Below are 19,329 nucleotides of genomic sequence, written 5' to 3' on the forward strand. Positions count from 1 at the left end.
TCCCTAAAGATGAAACAAACTTATGCTATCCACAACAGAAAACTAAGATTATCCCTTTAAATTAGTCCCTCCAATGGACTGTGCCGAGGATGCTGAAAAGGGATGATATGACAAGACAGGGAGAGAGGTTGAGAAGCCGGAAAGCAGGGAACAGGGGAAGCCCCATGTGCGTAGCAGAGCAGAAAGAGACAGAGCTCCCACAGAATGCAGAGCCTATGTAAGACAGTTGAGCTCTGATGAGGAGCCAAAGATGCTGGGAGACGACCAGCATACAAGAATGGAAGAAATCACAATGCAATTGAAAGGGTTTGGTGGTGGCGTGGCCACAGCAATGGTGGTAAACAGTCTGCCCGCAAAGCAATGCCGATATCACCGACTGGAGAGAATCACTCCCGACTCATGATAAAGAGCAAATTCAATTTGGAAGCTGAGAACAAAATGCATGTGAACCAGTTAGCCACGAGGAAGCAGAGAGTCCAAGACCTTGACAGTACCAGTGATTTTTTTCCCCCTCGGAATAGAAGGTAATACATGGAACTGGATCACCAGAGAGCTAGGAGGGACTCATCACTCTAACAAAACTCGTCCCACTGCTAATGAGACTTATTGGCCATGAGAGCTATATGAAATACACAAAGTGGGAGAGGAGATGGTTGAACACAACCCTTTTGTGCACTTTAGAGTAGTGCGGAAGGAGAGACACAGGGCAAAGGTTAGCCGGTAGGTTCAGGTCGGCCCCTTGCTTTTTTAGTAGAGCGAGGACTGTGGCTGTTTTGAAAACAGGGGGAAAGCAGGCAGAGTTGAAGGACAGGTTGAAGAGTTCAGCACGGTCAAAGGCCACTAAACGGGCAATAGGATTGATCAGCTGAGGAGCAATAGGGTCTAATGGGATACAAGAGACGTTAGCCTTCATCATTAGCAATTGGACTTGGAGGAGGGAGTGTGAGGAAGGTCAGGATTAGAGGCTCTGATTTTGGAAATGTTTGCAGCAAAGTATTCAGCTAGGCCATTAGCTATGAGCGTGGAGCTGATAGTCATAGACTTGTGAGTTTAGGGGTGTCCTGGCTAGGATGGTTGGAGTGGGAGTCTATGAGGGTTAGGTAGAATTCTCTTTTTGCTCTTTCAAGAGTGGACTTGAGAGAGTTCAGGGCAGAGAGTTAGAATCGCTGGTCCTCATGCGAGGTGGTACGCCTCCAATAGCGCAGCATCCAACGCATTTCTGCGCAGAATGAACGTATGAATGGGGTGACACATAGTTGAGGATGCTGAGACTTAGGGGTGAAAGGAAGTGGTGGGAAGTGAGAGGACAATGAGTCACATTGTAGGGATTGGAAGTTGGAGGAGGCAGTGTTAGAAGAGGCATCGGGTGTGAAGGAGGAGAGTGAGAACTGTAGGTCAGAGAGAAACAGGGGGATGGCAGAAGCTTTACATTTCCTTTTAGTAATAGGTGAAGCAAATGCTGAGGAAATGTCACAGGGTGGCAAGGAGATGGTGGTCGAAATAATTGAGTGATCAGATATGGACGGTGTAACTGTAGTATCAGTGGCTGATAGAGAGGTGGAGGTGAATTAGAGATCCCAAGAGTTACCCCCTCTGTGGATAGGTATATTATGGATACAGTGGAGAGCGTGGTCACTACGAAAAGACTGAAGTTCAGATTTCTAAGAAGTGGTTGGAGAAGGGAAGGTTTAAGTCACCTAAGAGAATGAGGTGATGTTTAGTAGAAAGAGAATCAAGGAGTTGCCCAATATCATCAAAGAATGGCCCAGTGGGATCAGGAGGACGATGGAGGGAGACAATGTGAACCAAGTGAGGCAGAGGAATTGTGAAGATGGCGAGTTCAAAAGAAGTAGAAAAGGACGTGGCATTGGAGATTTGTAAGGAATTGAGGCAGGAAGAGAGTAGGTGGCCAACGCCTCGACCTTCTCCAGTCGGCAAGGAGAGTGAATGAAGGATAGTTTGGAGTTGTGTAGGGCAGTGTCAGATGGAGAAATCCAGGTTTCAGTGATTGCAAGAAGGTTAAGGGGAGGAGAGCTGGAGTGAATGTAGTCAGTGATAAAGGAGGCTTTGTGGCATTCAGGCTGAGCATTCCAGAATGTAATGTTCAGTTGATGAGGTCAGCAAGACTAGAGAAGTTAAGTTTCAGAGGAAGAGAGGCGAGGTGGATCGGTAATAGAGTAGGTATGCTTAGCTCATCTGCTTTGTTGTGAGAAGGTGGAAGGGAGATGGGGTAGTGAGAATTTCCAGTTGGGAGTTTTATAATAGGGATAGGAAAGAAGGAAGTTTTAGCATGATTGGAGAAAGCATAGGGAGAGGTGAGGAGGAGGAGGAGGAGGAGCAGCAGGAGGAGCATGAGTGAATGCATTATAGGTGAGAAGCAAAGTATGGAGCGACAGTACAGTAATTACGAATCTTGAGGTACTCATGGGTGCAACAGGGCGAAAGGCAAAAGCAAAGGCTCATAGACAAAGAGGCTGGTCAACAGCTGGTCTTTACTTTGCACTGTTCTGCCCCTTTACAGAAACGCCCCTGGCAGGACGCCCTTAGAGAGTTCATAAAGGATGGCACACACTTTTGTCACCTGATCACTTTGTCCACCAGTAGTTGGTCTCTCTGATATTGTCCCTGGTGTTGCTGGGATGATGTAATTTCTTCCTGATTGATGTTCCCAGAGGAGCCTCTTGTGGCCTTCAGCTGGTGATGGGGTTGGTCCAAGATGGCCACAGGAAGAAGCAATTTTGGTAGTCTTTGTACATTAAGATTTGTTTATTTATTGATTATAAGCTTTGAGAGATGTTTTATAAGTAGTTATTTTCTTTGTCATACTTCCCTCTACCCTGTCCATATTTTTTATTGAATATATAAAATAGCAGAACATGGTTTGTTCTCCACTTCTTTAGCAAGAATATTATTTCACTACACATGGCAATCTTTTTTTTTGTGGTATCCCTTGGCAGACTAACATAAGTAACCTGAAAACAACTTCACGCAATAGTGGGTGACTGTATTTTCAAGCCATATCAGGTCATTTTATCTAGCGCACCTGGTCATTGCCTTCAAATAACAGCTGGCACGTAAATATTAATTCTCATTCTTTCCATTTGCTTGGACAGGCGTGCCATTTGCAAACTGAAACAATCACTTACGAGGAAAAGGAGCAGCAACTCGTGAATGACTGTGTGAAAGAACTAAGTAAGTTTTTCTCCACCATTAATACTTATTCTGTCATCAATACAGTAGTGATGTATTTGGTTTTCAGCATTTACCTCTTTTCATGTTTTAAATTGAACATTATTACAAATCCTTATCAGTAATTTGAAAATGTGAGAGTGTAATTTGGAAGGCAGTTAAGCATGGTGCTATTGGACTCGGAATGATTATATGGTGCTTATTCTAATTAAACAGTAGACCTCTTGCTAAGAAGACCCTTATTGTTTTTTAGTTCACAGGTTTTATTTAGTTCAACCAGAGCAAAAGTACTTGTGAGTCAGTTACAACATGAAGATGTCAATATCGTCTGTGTCTAGTGTGACTGCCTTATTTGGGACAGGACTAAAACTCGCACCAATTTCGTGCCAATGAGTCTCAGTGCTAGAACCTAACATCGGTACCACATTGAGCATAGACACGGATTAAGACTCATAGGAAGTGTAAAACATCTGATCTGTTAAACCACATCAGACAGAGCACTTGTCACATGTACATGCACACATACATGGTTCATGAAAGAAGCACCACTTGTATTTTTTTTTTTTTTAAAACTTTATTTTTAACTTTTTACTGTATCAAATAAGCAGTGCTCCAACAGGGAGCCGTCTAATGCAATCCCCAACAACAGTCCTCCCGCCCTTCCGCCCCCCCATCCCCTCATCCCCGTGTCCACCGTGACTTTGAATGCCGCTATCCTTTGTCTGAGTCAAATGGAAAGCTTTCCACGTTGCCCCTGTGTACCTCCATCCTATGGTCTCTCGCTCTGGGGGCTTGGATTGTCCGAGTCTGAAGCTTCAGCATTGTTCATCAGGTAAGTGATGTATGGCCCCCAGATGTCGGGAGGGCGCGCATGTAAGGGCAGGGTTCGGATAAATTCGGTGTCCATATCTTGGCAGTATGTTATATCCTTTTCCCAGTCAGCTATCTTGGGGAGTGGGCCGCGACCCCACGACATAGCAATTATTCTACGTGCCAGCACCATGAGGAGCGCTGCTAGCTTGCGTGACGCTGGCTGTAGATATTTAGTGAGGCCGAGAAGCGGACCCAGCGGTAAGGGGGTCATCTGCTCGCCTATAATGTCGGATGTTATTTGTATAACGGAAGTCCAGAAGCGCTGGATACCAGGACAACCCCATGCCAGATGAAGAAAATCAGCGTTGGCAAATGCGCATCTCTCGCACTGGGCTGACGCTTCTGGGTGGTGTCTGTTTCCTGACTGGAGTGTAGTATGTTTGGTGCACAAAGTTAAAGTGTATTAGCTTAAATCGGGAATTTAACGCTACTTTTTGAGTCTGACGAAGAATGTAGGCCCAGTCTTCCTCACTAATCGGTCCTTGTAACGCTGATTCCCACTTTCGTTGCACTTTGGGTTGAAGTTTCCGAGTGTCCCCCACCAAGGATCCGTACAGAGTTGACATCAGTCTACCTTCACCTTGCGCTAAAATGGTGTTGTGTAACAGATCCCAGGTGGGGGGTTGCTTAGGGAATGTGGGGAATAGCCTCTGAAGGGTGTGGCGAAGTCTGAAATAAAGAAAGACATCTAGGGATGTGTTCCCTCCTCGGTCTTTTGCCATTTGGGGGGGGTCAGAAAGGTGCCCTCTGGGAAGAGGTCTCCCAGCGATTTAATCCCTATTTTATCTATCCATAACAGGAATACTCTTTCGTTCGTGAGGGAGATGCCGGGGATGAATTTTATCGGCAGTAGGGGGGAAAATCGTATAGCCACTCCGTATTCGCCAGCAATCTTCTTCCATATCGCATATGTGGATAGGACTGTATTCAGCGTTTTATGCGGCACGTGAATGTGGCTTATTATGACTGCAGCTAGCAGGTCGGGGGAAGCCAGGGCTCTTTCCACTTGCACATGTGGTCTGATGTAGTGGGTTGAGTACCAGTGGCTTAGGAATTGGGCCTGTGCCGCCCAGTAGTATTTTTCTATATCGGGGAGAGCCAGGCCTCCTTTTGATATTGGTAGAGTAAGTGTGTTGTATGCTACCCGTGCAGGTTTCCCCGCCCATAATAATTCAAGGATCGCGCTCTTGATTTTTGATAAAAAGGATTTGGGGAGAAGTAGCTGGATATTTGTGAAGAGATATAGAAGTTTGGGGAGAATAACCATTTTTGTCAGTGAGGTCCTGCCCCACAGCGTTAGTGGTAGAGATTTCCATCTCTGAATACGTTCTTGTAATAACTGCAGTGTAACTACATAATTGTCTCTAAATATCTCGTGGTGGCTTCGTGACATCTTGATCCCCAGATAGCGCACCTCGAGTTTTCCCATTTGAACCCGTGGTCATCTGCAAACTCCGAAGTGCAAGGGGTCAGGGGGAACACTATCGATTTGGAATGATTGGTTTTGAGGCCTGACATTAACCCGAATTTTATCACCTCCCGCATTACGGGGTTGAGATTGGTTTGGGGATCACTGACGAACAGCATGACGTCGTCAGCGTATAGGGAGACAATTAGCCTGTGAGGACCCAGCTTTATCCCTCGACCTAACTGCTCGGCTCGCAGCCTTGAGGCCAGGGGTTCCATCACCAGGGCAAAGATAAGGGCCGAAAGTGGGCAACCCTGTCTCGTTCCGCGTTCCAATGTGATCCCTGTGGATTTGGTGTTCCCTAGTGTGATGTATGAGCGTGGTTTGTTATATAACAGAGCTACTAGCTTCAGGAAGAAGTTACCCAGACCCATCTGCCTTAGTGTTGCGAACATGAAGGGCCACTCGACTGAGTCAAACGCCTTCTCGGCATCTAATAGTACTGCTATTGCCTGCTTCGTCGGGTCCAGGGTCTCAATGACGCCAAATAGTCTCCTGATGCCGTATGTTGTACTCCGCCCCGGGATGAACCCGGCCTGGTCACCCAGCACCAGTGCCGGCATCAAGGGGAGCAATCTGGTCGCCAGAATTTTAGCTAGGATTTTGTTGTCTAAGTTGATCAATGAGATCGGCCTGTACGAAGCACAGTTCTCTGTAGGTTTTCCAGCTTTCTGCAACATCATTACGTTAGCCTCGCGCATCGTGGGAGGGAGTGTCCCCCGTTCCACCACCTCCTCGTAGACTTGCAGAAGAAGGGGGGGCCACCACCTCCACGTGTGCTTTGTAGAACTTGCCATTGAGTCCATCGGGACCGGGGGCTTTGGTGTTAGGCAAAGATTTGATTGCTGTCTGAATTTCTTCGAGCGATATGGGCGCGTTCAAGGGTTCGCGCAGGTCCTGGCTCACCCAGTACAGTTCCGTGTCATTGAGGTACTCTCGTATCGCTACGGGATCTGATGCTCCTTTTGAACTGTACAGGTTTTGATAGAATTCTCGGAAAACATTGGAGATCTCCTCCTCTGTGTAAACCCTCTGGCCTTGCGCATCCGCGATACATTCAATGCGGGGTGGGACTTTGTCTATAGTTAGTAGCCTGGCCAGCAGTGCACCTGGTTTTTGCCCCTCTCCGTATTGTCTGATCTGTTGCCTGCGGCCCAGGAACTTCAGTTCGCGGTCCGCTGTCTCCCTGAACCCCAAGAGTTCTTTTTTGAGCTCGGCTTGGGTGCGTGGGTCTGGAGTATTGGAGAGGTTTTGTTCTAGTTCCTTCAAACGACGCTCTTTGTCGGATAATTCGCCTCGGATCGATTTCAACAAGCCATTTTCTTTAGTCAGGCAAATTCCTCGTACGTAGCACTTGAGTGTTTCCCAGATGGTGCATGCGGAGTCGACTGAGTCTTGGTTGATCTCCAGGAAAGAGACTATCTCATGACGCAGTTCTGCAGCAAATACGGCGTCCGTGAGTGAACCGGGCTTGAATCTCCAGTTGAGGTCAGGCACTGTTACGCCCGCCAGGGGGACCTCCAGTACAACCATCGAATGGTCGGAGTAGGACCTTGGCAGGATATGGCATGCACCCCATCTGAAAGGGCTACGGGAGGATGCCAGGATATAATCGATTCTGGAACTGGTGTTGTGTACCGCTGATCGGAAGGTGTAGTCCCTGCTGTCCCGGTTGTGTCTTCTCCACATATCAGATAGATTGAAGGCCTGACAAATCTCTCGAACCTGAATACTGGCCTTGGATGGGTTTCCCGATGTGTTATGGGACTTGTCGAGCCTGGGATCAAGTGTGGTATTGAGGTCTGCACCCCACACCACAGTCGTCGCGTTGGTCGCGTCCAGATGGGACATTAACCAGTTGAAATTATCAGGTCCATCTGTGTTCGGTGCGTATGAGTTCACCACCACCACCTCTTTCCCTTCGATTATCCCTTTCACCATTAGGGCCCTCCCCTCAGTGTCTTTCTTTAAATCAATAAAGCTGAAATTAGTTCTTCTGTCGATCAGGATCGCAACACCCCTGGCGAATGAGGAGTAGGATGAGAAGTACCGATGACATCCCCATGATCTGGCCCAATGTTGTTCTGACGCGGGCAGCAGGTGAGTCTCCTGGAGTATCGCTATGTTGATTTTGTGTCACCGAAGATATTGAAGAATTCTCCTCATTTTCATAGGCTGGTTGCCGCCACGAATGTTCCAGGTGGCGATTTTCAACGTTGCCGCTGCCATCTAGAGGGGTCAAAATCATCATGTCGAGACGAGGCTCGCGGGATTGGCTGGAGTCGCTTTCCATAGAGGAGCAGGGAGGACGTGGCAATTGTTAGATGCATAGTTCTTCGTGTGACTGTCGTGGAACTGGGGTATGCGGGTTGTGGCGGTTTTGCTAAACTAACTTCTCTCCCCTGCACGGGCAACCCCCAACAAGCCCGTGATAAACAAACCCATTTTAACAGTACAACTAGCATTGCTGTGCTCGGGGCGCAGGTGGCCCACCAGGAGGGGGCTGGCTCCCTTCTTTGGATGCAATGTTGAACTGTGGTGGTCGTTTCTAGTCAACCTTGAAGTCTCGTGCAGCCGTTTTGGGTGTCCTATAGGCATTTTTTTACGGCGGGTTTCTTCTTGGTCTGTCGCCCCTTTGCGGTCTTCCGTTGACAGTAGCGGGTCTACAGCCAGAGCGATCCAGATAGTCGCTTGTCTCTTCTGGGGTGTTAAAGAACTGGGTCCTGCCCTCGTGTTGAATGCGGAGTTTGGCTGGGAAGAGCATGGAATATTGTATCTGGTTCTCTTGCAGTCTGCGCTTTACTGCCATGAACGATCTTCTCTGCACTTGGACCGCTTGGGAGAAGTCCAGGAAAAACTGGATCTTGTCGCCGTCGTACTGGAGATCCCCTTTTTCCCTAGCCGCCCGTAAGATGGCATCTCGATCCTTATAGTTAAGCAATCTCGCTATGATTGGGCGGGGATTAGCCCCGGGGATTGGTCTGGTGTTGGGGACTCGATGAGCTCTCTCCACGACAAACAGTTTGGACAGGATTTCTGTACCAAAGAGGTCCATACATAACTTCTCAACGTAGTCTTCCATTTTCACGGTAAGTTGTTGTTCCCTGGCTCCCACGATCCTGATGTTGTTGCGCCGAGAACGGCCCTCCAAGTCTTCGTTTTTGGCACTTACTGCTTTCATTTGCACTTCTAGGGAGGCCACTCTGGACGTTAGAGCCGCTGCACCGTCGTCGAGGTCAGACACTCTCTGCTCGACTGTGTCCAGTCTGTCGGCGTGTTTGTCCAGCCGGTGCTGGAGTAGGTCGACCTTGGAGGTGAGTGCGTCGAGTTTACTTCCAAGACCTCCGATCCCGGCCTTAAGTTCAAGGAGGATTTCCCTAATGTCGAACCCGTGGGCCTCCTCTTCATCCTGGGCTGCGGCCTGGACGGGAGACTGCGCTCTGCTGTTCGAGGTGGTTGCTTTGGTCGCGGAGCTACCCTCGAAGTTCAGCTTTTTTTGAGATCTGTCCGTTTTCCTCGAAGTCGCCATTGGTGCTCGCGTTGCAGGGGCCAGGGGGCACCGGGAGGCGGGCCAGGGGTCTCGGGGCGCCCGGCTTGTCGTTTTCTAGCGGTGTGACTCTCTGGAGGTCTTGCCGCTGGGCCGGTTTGGACCGTGCTGTTTCACGCCTCCCCTGGCGGGGGAGCCGGGGATCCACCCGGGGTGCGCGAGCGAGGGCGCGAGGGCGCATGGGGCGCGCGTACCTGATCCTCGGCGGCGCCCGGAGAGCCCCTCGGCGTCCGTCCGTGGTGGTTCCTCCAGGATTTTCCTTCGTTTTCGCCAGCTCCGAGCGGCACCCCCGAATCCCAGGCCCGCTCCGCCGCCGGCCCCTCCGCGCCCGGCCCGTGCCCGAGCCCCGTCCGCACGGGGAAGGGGGGGGGGGCTCTCACCGTCGAGGAGACGGGACTCAGCGTTCGAGGGTCGACGGATGAATACCCCGTTCTGCTCGGATGCGCCTCGGCTACAATCTGGAGGCGGCTGCGGACAATTTGCGCACCACAGAAGCTTCGATTGGTCAGGATTTTAGGGGAGCTCCGCGGAGCTCACAGGGAGGCCGCCATCTTGGACGGCTCTCTAGCGCCCTCTCTGCACACTTGTATTTTACATGGATCCTTTTTCCAGAACCCAATAGGCCCACAGTCTGCGATATCTAGTACTCGGGCATTTTACCGGAAGGGTTTTTGTAAAGAGAAATAACCATTATAAACAGTGTCTCTTTAGTAACTGCTGACAGCTGAAAGATCTTGACCAAGGTCTTTGCTACATTTACGACTGCAGGAAATCCATTAGTGCTGGGGTCAGCACCATGCAGCTGTCGGGTGTTTTGTACTACAATTCCCATGATTCATCACCATTGACTATGCTGTCAAGAGTAGTAGTTACAGTCTAAAACATCTGGAGAGCCAACGGTTACAGACCCCTGCATTGGCATCATCAACCCCGCATAGTTGCAGCAATTGGAGGATGTATTTTATACCTGAACCTTTTGCTGCTTTGTCTGATGGAAGAGATTTGACCTGTCTAATAACACCGTATTTGGCAGTTACAGATATTGTAGTTGGTGTTATCAGCACACCATTGACGTAGGACTAATAGCAGCAACTGAAAAACAGCCAAAGCACCTGCAGGGTTCAATAGGCCAGCGGAGAGAGGTTTGGCTGTCGTTCTGAATATATGAACATGGGGAGGGGTAGTGGGAAAGATTTAATCCAGGAAGAGTCTTGCCTTTTAAATACTTACTATGTGGCAGCAGCGGCTCATTGAATATTTACCTGTTCAACTGTGTTTGTATGCATGTGTGTCACTCTGCTGTCTTTGTGTAAATAGTGTATTAATTTGCAAATGGCATTGTATTTGTGAGTGTTTTAGCAAATTATTATGCGTTTGTGACTGGTCGTAGGTTTCAGTACATTGCGGTGTGCATATATGCCACTCTGTGTTTATGCATATCTTTTGTGTCGGTGGGAGCGTGTAGTAATGTGCTTGCAAGGATAGTGGAGGTGTGAATGGAATTATAGTGTGGAATGTTTGGATAGAGCACTGGGTGAGTTTTCGAGAGTGTCAGTTGGAAGGGAGTTGGCTGGGGTGTGGATGGCCCAGTGGTTGTGCGCTACATCTGATCTACATAAGTGTCTAGTAGCTTATTAGAGGAACTGGAATAAATACACTTATATACTTTACCATGGAATCCAGCATGGAACTTCATTATACGTACCAGGTTACTTCAGAGTGCATGTATTTGTGATTGTGCGATTATAGTAGGGTGTGGGTACCGGGCCATACCGTGTCAACATCTGGAATTAGAGGAGAGTACCCGAATATAAGATGGCTCTTCCAGGTTTATGGTATGGCCATATTCATATTATAACAATTTACACAAAACAGTGGTGCTCCTGTAGGATTATTTTCTATTTTACACATGTTAATGCATTATAACAGAATTCAGGTGAATTTCCTAGTTCATCAAGAACTAGATTACTTTTATTTACTATTTCACCATGCTACCTGTTTGTGACTGTGTACCTCCTAGGTGTGGTGCCTCTCCTCTCCTGTTCCCCTTCCTCTCCTGCTTGTGTACATTTAATTTCTGGCAGTTTATGTGAGATCATGTATGGGGGCTTAGTCCTCTCTAAATTGTAAGAGTGTTTGTCTGGTCCAGATCGCCACTTTACAGATACTGTAGCCACTCTTAAAGAGTAGTCTGGATGGGATGGGATGGGAAGCCAGTGCCACTCCCATAGTGTTGGGAGAAATGTGGTTGAATCTCTTGTTTCCTGTCATTGATTCTGCCATGGCGTGTCAGGAAGCACTAAATCGGCCCAGGTGAGTTACCAGAACATCAGTGTGGTGGGAGTTCCCTGCATCGATGAGGGAGATTGAGTGCCTGAACTAGGTTGTGCAGTTCTTGGGTAGAAGGAAGGTTTTTATCTTCCATTGGAGGGTTGACTGGTACTATGCAGTTGATATGTTTGAATGTGAGTGCACCGTTTATAGCGAATTTGAGTGATATAGCGGTCAGGGCCTTGAGAGGTGTGAAGCAGTATAGATGTTGTTTAGCCATCTATAGTCGGGGGTGACCAAGTAGGATGAATTCAGTCTTTGTGGAATTGAGCTTCAGGCATGTGATTGTCCTTCAGGCTTGGATGGCCACAAGGACATTTCTGAGACCAAGATGTTCTGTGGACTACTTCATTTTAGATATGATTGGGTATTGTCAGTGCATTGGTGAAGAGATTTCTGGGTCATTAAGAAGTAATTCCAATGGCTCCATGCAAACCTACACAGACACTGCTGAAAAGCCAATTGTACTCTATAGAAATAGGCATACTCTCAAAAAATGTAATGAGTAAAACTACCCTCAACAAACAATAGGAAATAAAAAACATGTAGGATCCTGCACCCTACTTACACCCATACTACTCTAAAGTCCTACCAGCAGAGAAGTGTCACAGGAAGGAACTCTACTAGTATTATTAGTGTCTGACCTGAAGAGGAACTTTAAAGTAAAAATGCATGTTTCAATTTGTATGAATTACTGTTAAAAAAAGTATGAATCAAAAAACGTTTTAAATTCACAATATTAGTACTTGTCTAAAAAATACCCTAACTGGGAATGTGGTTTATTTTACTCCCAAAAATGTATTTGACTTCCAACTTAAAAAAATAGGGTGTAACCTACTCCACTACAAAATCTGGGGCACAGACTCCATGTATAGAGTAAAGAACACTAGGGAGAGAATTTGGTCCTTGTGGGACTGACCGGGTGTGGTGTGACATGAAGTTTCCTACCTGGATTGCTTGCTGCATGTATGCAAGGTAAGATGCAAACCAATTGAAAACTGTCCACGAGAAGCCCATTCTGTTCGCGAGGAGGCTGCTCAATGTGTGGTGGGTGACGGTATCAAACATGGCAGAGACATCTTGAAGGACCAGGAGGCAAGAGTCGTTTTTATCCATGATTCGAAGAATGTCATCTATGACATGGGTTGTGGCTGTTGTGGCTGTTTGTGCTACATTTTGTTCTGAACTCACGCTGCTAATCACGGAACAGAAAAGGTTGGTTAATCCAACTACGGAGTCATTAGGCAACTGCCTTCTCAATTAATTTTTTCGATGAATCAGAGGCTAGTTATTGGTCTGTAGTTTGCAATATAGTCTGCGTCCGAGGTGAGATTTTTGATGAGAGAGCAGGTTAGTTTTTTTTGGGGTGCATGGGGAAGCTGGTTTGCTTGAATGAGGCATTTACTATTTCAAATATGGGGTGAAGAGGATGAGAGAGACTTCCTTGGTCTGTTTTAGGATGGGCACCGGGGAGGGTAACATTAACACTTTTATGGACATAAGCTTCCCATCATACAGATTACAAGTAAGCCCTTGTTAAAAATATAAAGTTTGCATGTTTACTAACTAGATGTTTAAAATAGATTCTGGAACCATAAAAAAGAGCTGTAAATTTAATTTATTGGGAATTGGAGATTTCAAATCAGACATTACTCTGCTGTTCTTTACTCGAACTGACAATCCCATTTTTCTGAAAACCTTGCGTTATAGGATAAGAAGTGGCCTGCCCTTGGTCCATTTGCCCAAAAGAACTTGAACGGACTATGATTGATGGAGGATCATTAGAGTTGCAGGTTTCATTTGATCAAGTAGTCCATTCACAGTCCCATTATACTGACAAATGGCTAAATAAGGGTTTTCAGCCCATTTGCATCAGGAATCCAATAATTAACTCTACATTGCTACTTTTAAAAATACAAGGTCCATCCAATAAATATTTATTAAGGGGAGCATATCGCATAGCCTATTTCTGTTTGGATCATATTAGGGTACAAAATGGCTGAAAATATCCACTAAATTGAAGTGCTCATCTTACTTTGATTTTTTAATTTAATACAGTAATCCATGTGTAGCAAGGTCAGCGCTGCTATCTGGTAGACATTTTAGGGCTTTTTTGGATAAACCACTAGAAAGGAACATTGGGGGGAGGGGCAGAAATATGGTGAAATAAGATTTTTCTGCAATACAAAAAAGCCTAATTGTATGCTATGCCATATTGGTGACCCAAGATCAGTATTTCATCCTCGTGCTAATGTAGACAAGCTCTTGTACTGAATGGTATCTGCTCTCTACTGTTGGGGAGACAACTTGGCACATGCACAATCTGCACAGTGGTCTCTGTTGAAAAAGTATTTAATCAAGGCTATCAAAGGAGCTCCCCAAACGCTTCCATCCTCCTATCCAAACTAATCACATCTTTCCTGCATTTTGCCCATGCAACCACTTGTAAATGTGTTAATATATGGCAAAGGCTTGAACGTTAAACGTTGCCCCCGATTGGATCTCCATAATATGTATTCCCATTTTTATCACTTCACCACTGGATATACGTAACAATGTTCATATATAGCGCTGCCTTACACCAGCACTCTACTCTCTGTGATGGCCTACTTTGGAAGTGATTTCTGTTAGAAATGACAACCTGTTTTTCTTCAGTAAATAGAATTAATCCTACGTCCCGTCCCCCTTCCTCCATACTTGTGGGACATTCCATCCATCGGGACTGGACCAGAGCACTTTTAAAGCATCAAAGAATTAACTTTTTTGTCCTTCTTTAATTTTTACGCAGGACCATTGCACGTGACCGCAGCCCCGTCTTCCTGAGCTCTGCCCACACATCACCCTTCAGTCCTTTTCTCTGCGTGGTCGGACGCACTAGCATCTCAGGGAATATTTTTCATTTTGTTCTCTTGTCCTTTCCTGCTTCAGTTCCACAGTCCTCTTTCTTCCGTCTATGCCGCAGCGTCTGGGATTCGTGTCCTGTTCATCGTGTGAACGTTGTTTTGCGAGGGCGGATCCCCACTCTCTTTGCCTGCAGTGCTTAGGCCCGGAACATGCTACTACCTCTCAGTCCGTGCACTCCAGCGTCGGCTTCTTAGGTGGGATGAGGTGTTCCAGCGGATTCCTCCACCACATTTACAGCAGTTCATTCATGAAAAAGGGAAGCAACTGGTAATTTTGTTCCTTTTTAGGACTCCTTCCCAGGGTCTTCAGGGTGCGGGAGGGGCTCAAGTAGTTCTGTACCAGGGATCTCCCTGCGGTGTCTTGAAAGGGATCTAATCAGCACTCTGGAGTTTCCTCCGAGGTCCCCTGCAAAGGGGCTGGCAGGACCGGATCTTCATCCGAGGTTCCCCTTTTGGGGACTAAAGTTAGGATTAGTACTTCTGGTGTTGTTTTCACCCTGGTCAGTCGCAAGGTTTCCACATCTGGAACGAAGTGTACCGAGTCTCGTCTCGAGGTTCCTGTTAAAGTGACTAACCATACCAGTGTTACCCCCGAGTCTCCCCATCTTGGGGCTATATCTTAGACCAGCAAGATTGAGGGGCCCCCTTCGAGGGATCTGGCTTCAGGAGGTGACTCTAAGTTTTCCCATATTCGGGCCTGTGGTCGAACCGATCTTGCTGAGGGTGAAAAGAAGCCGGTTAAACACCTTAAGTCTTCGAGTACTGGGTCCGCCAAGGTTCCCTCACTGGGGGCTAATTTATCAGCAGTGTCTAAGGGGTCGTAGAAGCACTCTGTCTGCTAGCACCGTCTCTGCTGAGGTTCCTTGTCACAAGGCTAAAATGGAACATAAGTCACCTGATTCACATGTGGTGGCCACAGCCTCACTGGCACCTGTGACACAGTTCACCTCAGGCGTTAACAAAGTCGTGGTCCAACCTCCACGGTCCACGGCACCCATTTTGTCCACCTCTCTCACACCAACGTTAACAACGTTAACAACGGCTGGTACGGAGGGGCCTTTCTTTGGGACCGAGCAGCCTTTTTCACGTTTTTGTGGATAACAAGAACCCGTTCCGCCCTCCAATTAATTGGTGTGCTCGGACCCCGCTGCTGCACATAGTCTTGCTCCCTCCTACGTCTGCTCCTTCGGTTTACATGGATCCAGTTGGTAGAGGACCATCCTGGCAACCATCCTCTTTGCGATCCTGTGGGTATGCTCCTTCAGAGCGGCTTCTACCCATTCCAGTGCCTAAAACCTCTTCTGGGGATGCGTTTTTGTCAAGTTTCAGACGCTGATGCATTCTGATCCCATGAAGGTGTACTTCAAGGATTTATTGATGGAAATGTATCCTATGCCGCCTGAACCGGCCCCTGCTCCGGCAATCCCTCTGCAGATCCCGTTAGTGCCACCTCCTCCACCACTTCCTGTGGGGCCTCCTTTGCTTTCTCCTGTGGAAAAGACTCACGTTATGCAGTCCACCCTGCCCTCGGATTTCTGCTCCCACCTCACTGGATGAGGATCAAGCAGACCAGGAAAGCAACGACCCGCCCGCTCTATTAGAGCCTTTCACGACCGGGTTGTGGATATGATGGTGTTGCTAGAAATCCCAATAACCGAGCCTCGGGCTCCACAAGAAGAGGTACTTTCTGGAGCTTTTACGCTGTCGACACAGGAGCGCACTGGCCTGTTCCTTCAAAAGGATGTCCTGGCCGAAGCCTGCAAGGTCTGGGAAAAACCTCATTCCGGGCAACACCTAAACAAGAAAATTGACGCTTGCTACAAGCTACACGTCTTTGAGGACACATCCTTGACTGCATATCCACTCCTCATCAACGGTGGTGGCAGCAGCTATGGTCCAGTCGAAGCCGGCCTCAACATTCTTCACTGCAGTGTCACTTGCCAAAGAGGACAAGCGTCTTGACACCATTGGGGAAAAAGGGGTTTTCTAATTCAGCTCTTCAGTTGCGTCAGGCTAATACCGAGCTTAGCCTGGCGGATGCTAATGTCAAACTGTGGAAGGCGCTAGTCTAGTTTCAGGAATGTATTCCTCCTGATAGGCTCGAAGACTTTAAGGGCGACTTATCTGATGAGAGTTCTGGCACAGGATCTACTTGAGGCTGTGGCCCATCATGTAGACAACTCCACTCCAGGCCTTATGTTCGGAGTAGACATCTCCTGCCAAGCGTGGCTGCATGCTACGAAGTTTTCGAAGGAAGTTCAGGACAAGGTGCTTGATCTCTCCTTCGAGGGTAAAGAACTGTTCCACTCCTCCACAGATGAGAAACTTGCAAAAACCAAGGCAAGCACTCAAACTGCCAAATCATTGTCAGTCCGTGCAAAAACCCAGCAAAGGCACCTTATACTCAGAGAGGTTGGGGTCTCAAACGAGGTCCTTCTCTGGTTTGCGCAGACTTTCAGTACCGCCGTGCGCGCAGCACAGAGGCTCCTGCTGGTGGCCCTTGTCGTAACCAGCAAAGGCAAGGTGGCTGGTTTTGCTATCTGTCAACAGCCTCCTCTTCAGCAAAATGATATTTTCCATCAGTCGTACGAGACATGGCAGACCATCACAGAAGACCGATGGGTTTTGTCCGTCACCCGGGTGGCTTCCGCTTGCCCCTAGCCCCTACCCCACCCTCTTACCCTCCTTTCCAGCAGACTGGATCGCCCTCCCTCAGAGCCGAGGTACAGAAACTTCTAGACCTCAGAGCAGTGGCACCTGTTCCCTTACGGGAGCAAGGGGAGGGCTGCTATTCTCGTCTGTCTATAGTGCCCAAACCCAAACGGGCTGGCCTGCGCACTATCCTTCACCTCTCCAATTTCAATATCTTTGTACCCCAAGAGAAATTCAAGATGATTATGCCCTGCCAGATAAAGTCCGCTCTCCGGAAGAGCGATTGGCTCAGCGTGGTAGACCTTCAGGATGCCTACATGCAGATTCTGATCTGGAGCCCACATCGAAAGTATCTACGGTTCTCTGTGGGAACGGAACACTTGTAGTATCTTGTGCTTACGTTTGGTCTCAGCTCGACACCACGTGTCTTTACGAAGACGATGGCAGTCATCGCAGCATTCCTCAGACTGCAGGGAGTTCATGTATATCCATCCATACTTGGAGGATCGGCTCTATGCAGTCCTTGCCCACAGGCCACTACGGCCAATTTCAGTCACTCCTTCAGCTCCTGTTCCCTCTTGGACTGTCTGTTAACTGTCGGAAATCGTCTGACGATTGCTCAAGACCTGATCTTTCTGGGTTTCCATTGGAATACCATCAGTACTAAAGTGTTCCTGATGGAGGACAGGATTACGGACCTTTCAGCCACGTGCATACTCTTCCTACAGTCCTACATGTCAGCCTGGTGGTTCCAGAGACTCCTGGGCCTCTTGCCCATTAGCTCTACCTCTTGCACGCCTGAAATTGAGGCGCACTCAGCTTGCTTTTCTGAGCTGCTTGTCTCAGGAGGGGCTCTGGATTCCAAGATGATTCTAGTCCCATCCTGCATGACGGCGGATCGTCAATGGTGGTCATCTGTCAGCAACCTTTCAGTGGGCACCTCCTTCTAGGAGCCCTGCCCACAAGCAACGGTTACTACAGCGGTGAACCTCTTTGCAACCTCATTGGAAACTTCCTGTTTATGCTTCCATGGACGGGCTCGGAGTGTCTTCCTTGGAGGATGCTCTTGAGATCCTGTGGGACAACATTAAAGCTTGCACTTTTCCCCCTTTGCAGCTGATTCATCTGTGGCTGTGGAAACTCAGGAGTGCATCGAACTGCGCTCTCCTCTTCATAGCTCCTTGCTGGCCAGCCAGGTTCTGGTTTTTGGAACTACAAGCACCTGTCGCTGTACTCCCCAATCAGATTGCCACAGATTCCCGACCTGCTTCACCACAGCAATCACCAGTTGTTGCACCCCTCCCCACAATCGTTCAGCTTGGTGGCCTGGTGCCTGAGTTCCGATAATTAGTGAAGTTCAACCTCCCCGAGGACAACATGCGTATAATTCAAGCGGCACGAAAGCCCTCTGCAAGAGCTCAATACAGGAGCAAGTGGCTCAGTTTTTGTCATTGGTGTCTAGCCAAATAGCCTGATCCCAGACAGGCTTCTATAAACTGTGTCTGGTCTTTTGTATCTGACCTTGCTGCCTCTGACATCCATGTCTTATCATGCAGGACATACTTATCCGCCATTGAGGCTTATCTGTCTACAGACAGTTGCTCTTTTTCACTAGAGAACCTAGTCATCAAGACACATTTTGCAGGTCTTCTACATCTTTTCCCGCCAGTTCGAGACCCTCATCCCAAATGGGGTCTGAATGTAGTCCTCTCTGCTTAGTCATAATCCTTTTGAACCCATAGCCATTACCGAGCTCAAGTACCTTTCTTGGAAGGCGGCTTTTTTGATTGCGGTGACATCTGCAAGACTAAGTGAGCGTCAAGCTCACTCTGTCGAACATCCGTTCCTACCTTTCCACAAGGATAAGTTTGTGCTTCGCACTCACCCATATTTCCTTCCCAAAGTGGTTTCTGAATTCCATTTAAACCAGTCAATATCTTTACCAGTCTTTTTCCCGAACCCGGTCTCCGATGCCAGAAGGGTTTTACACAATCTAGACGTCGGACGTGCTCTGAAGTTCTACCTCGACAGAGCAAGTGAACTTAGAAGTTCTTCACAACACTGTTACGTTTGGTAACCCGAAAGGGAAACCAGCCTCGAAAGCATCCATCTCTCGTTGGATAGCTTCATGTATTTCTAAGACCTATGAAATTCAAGACCTTCACCCCCCAAAGGGCAAGTTTTAGCAATTTGTCAATATGTGACAATTGTCCTGTGCATGCCATTGACATAGCAATGTGTGCAAGTGGTGCATGTCTACTGCCTTTAATCCAGTGCATTATACAACTGAGTTTAAACAATCTGTTCAATAAGCAGATCTTCGTTTCTGTTTATACCAGATGTCCGCTAACATTATTTATCTTTGC

At 47.8% G+C, this 19,329-nt stretch overlaps 1 protein-coding gene across 11 annotated transcripts in view; it reads left to right on the forward strand.

Annotated features, from left to right (window-relative positions):
• TRAK1 (trafficking kinesin protein 1) overlaps positions 1 to 19,329 on the forward strand; it is a 748,555-nt gene that overhangs the window by 383,282 nt on the left and 345,944 nt on the right. For all 11 annotated transcript variants that reach the window (XM_069648282.1, XM_069648279.1, XM_069648284.1 and 8 more), the window contains exon 6: positions 3,114 to 3,192. In XM_069648282.1, coding sequence (XP_069504383.1) covers positions 3,114 to 3,192 — 79 coding nt within the window. The remainder of the gene's footprint in view (positions 1 to 3,113; positions 3,193 to 19,329) is intronic.

This window comes from Ambystoma mexicanum, chromosome 2q (assembly GCF_040938575.1).
Source record: "Ambystoma mexicanum isolate Mex_15411 chromosome 2q, UKY_AmexF1_1, whole genome shotgun sequence".
In the NCBI taxonomy this organism is placed as follows: Eukaryota; Metazoa; Chordata; class Amphibia; order Caudata; family Ambystomatidae; genus Ambystoma; species Ambystoma mexicanum.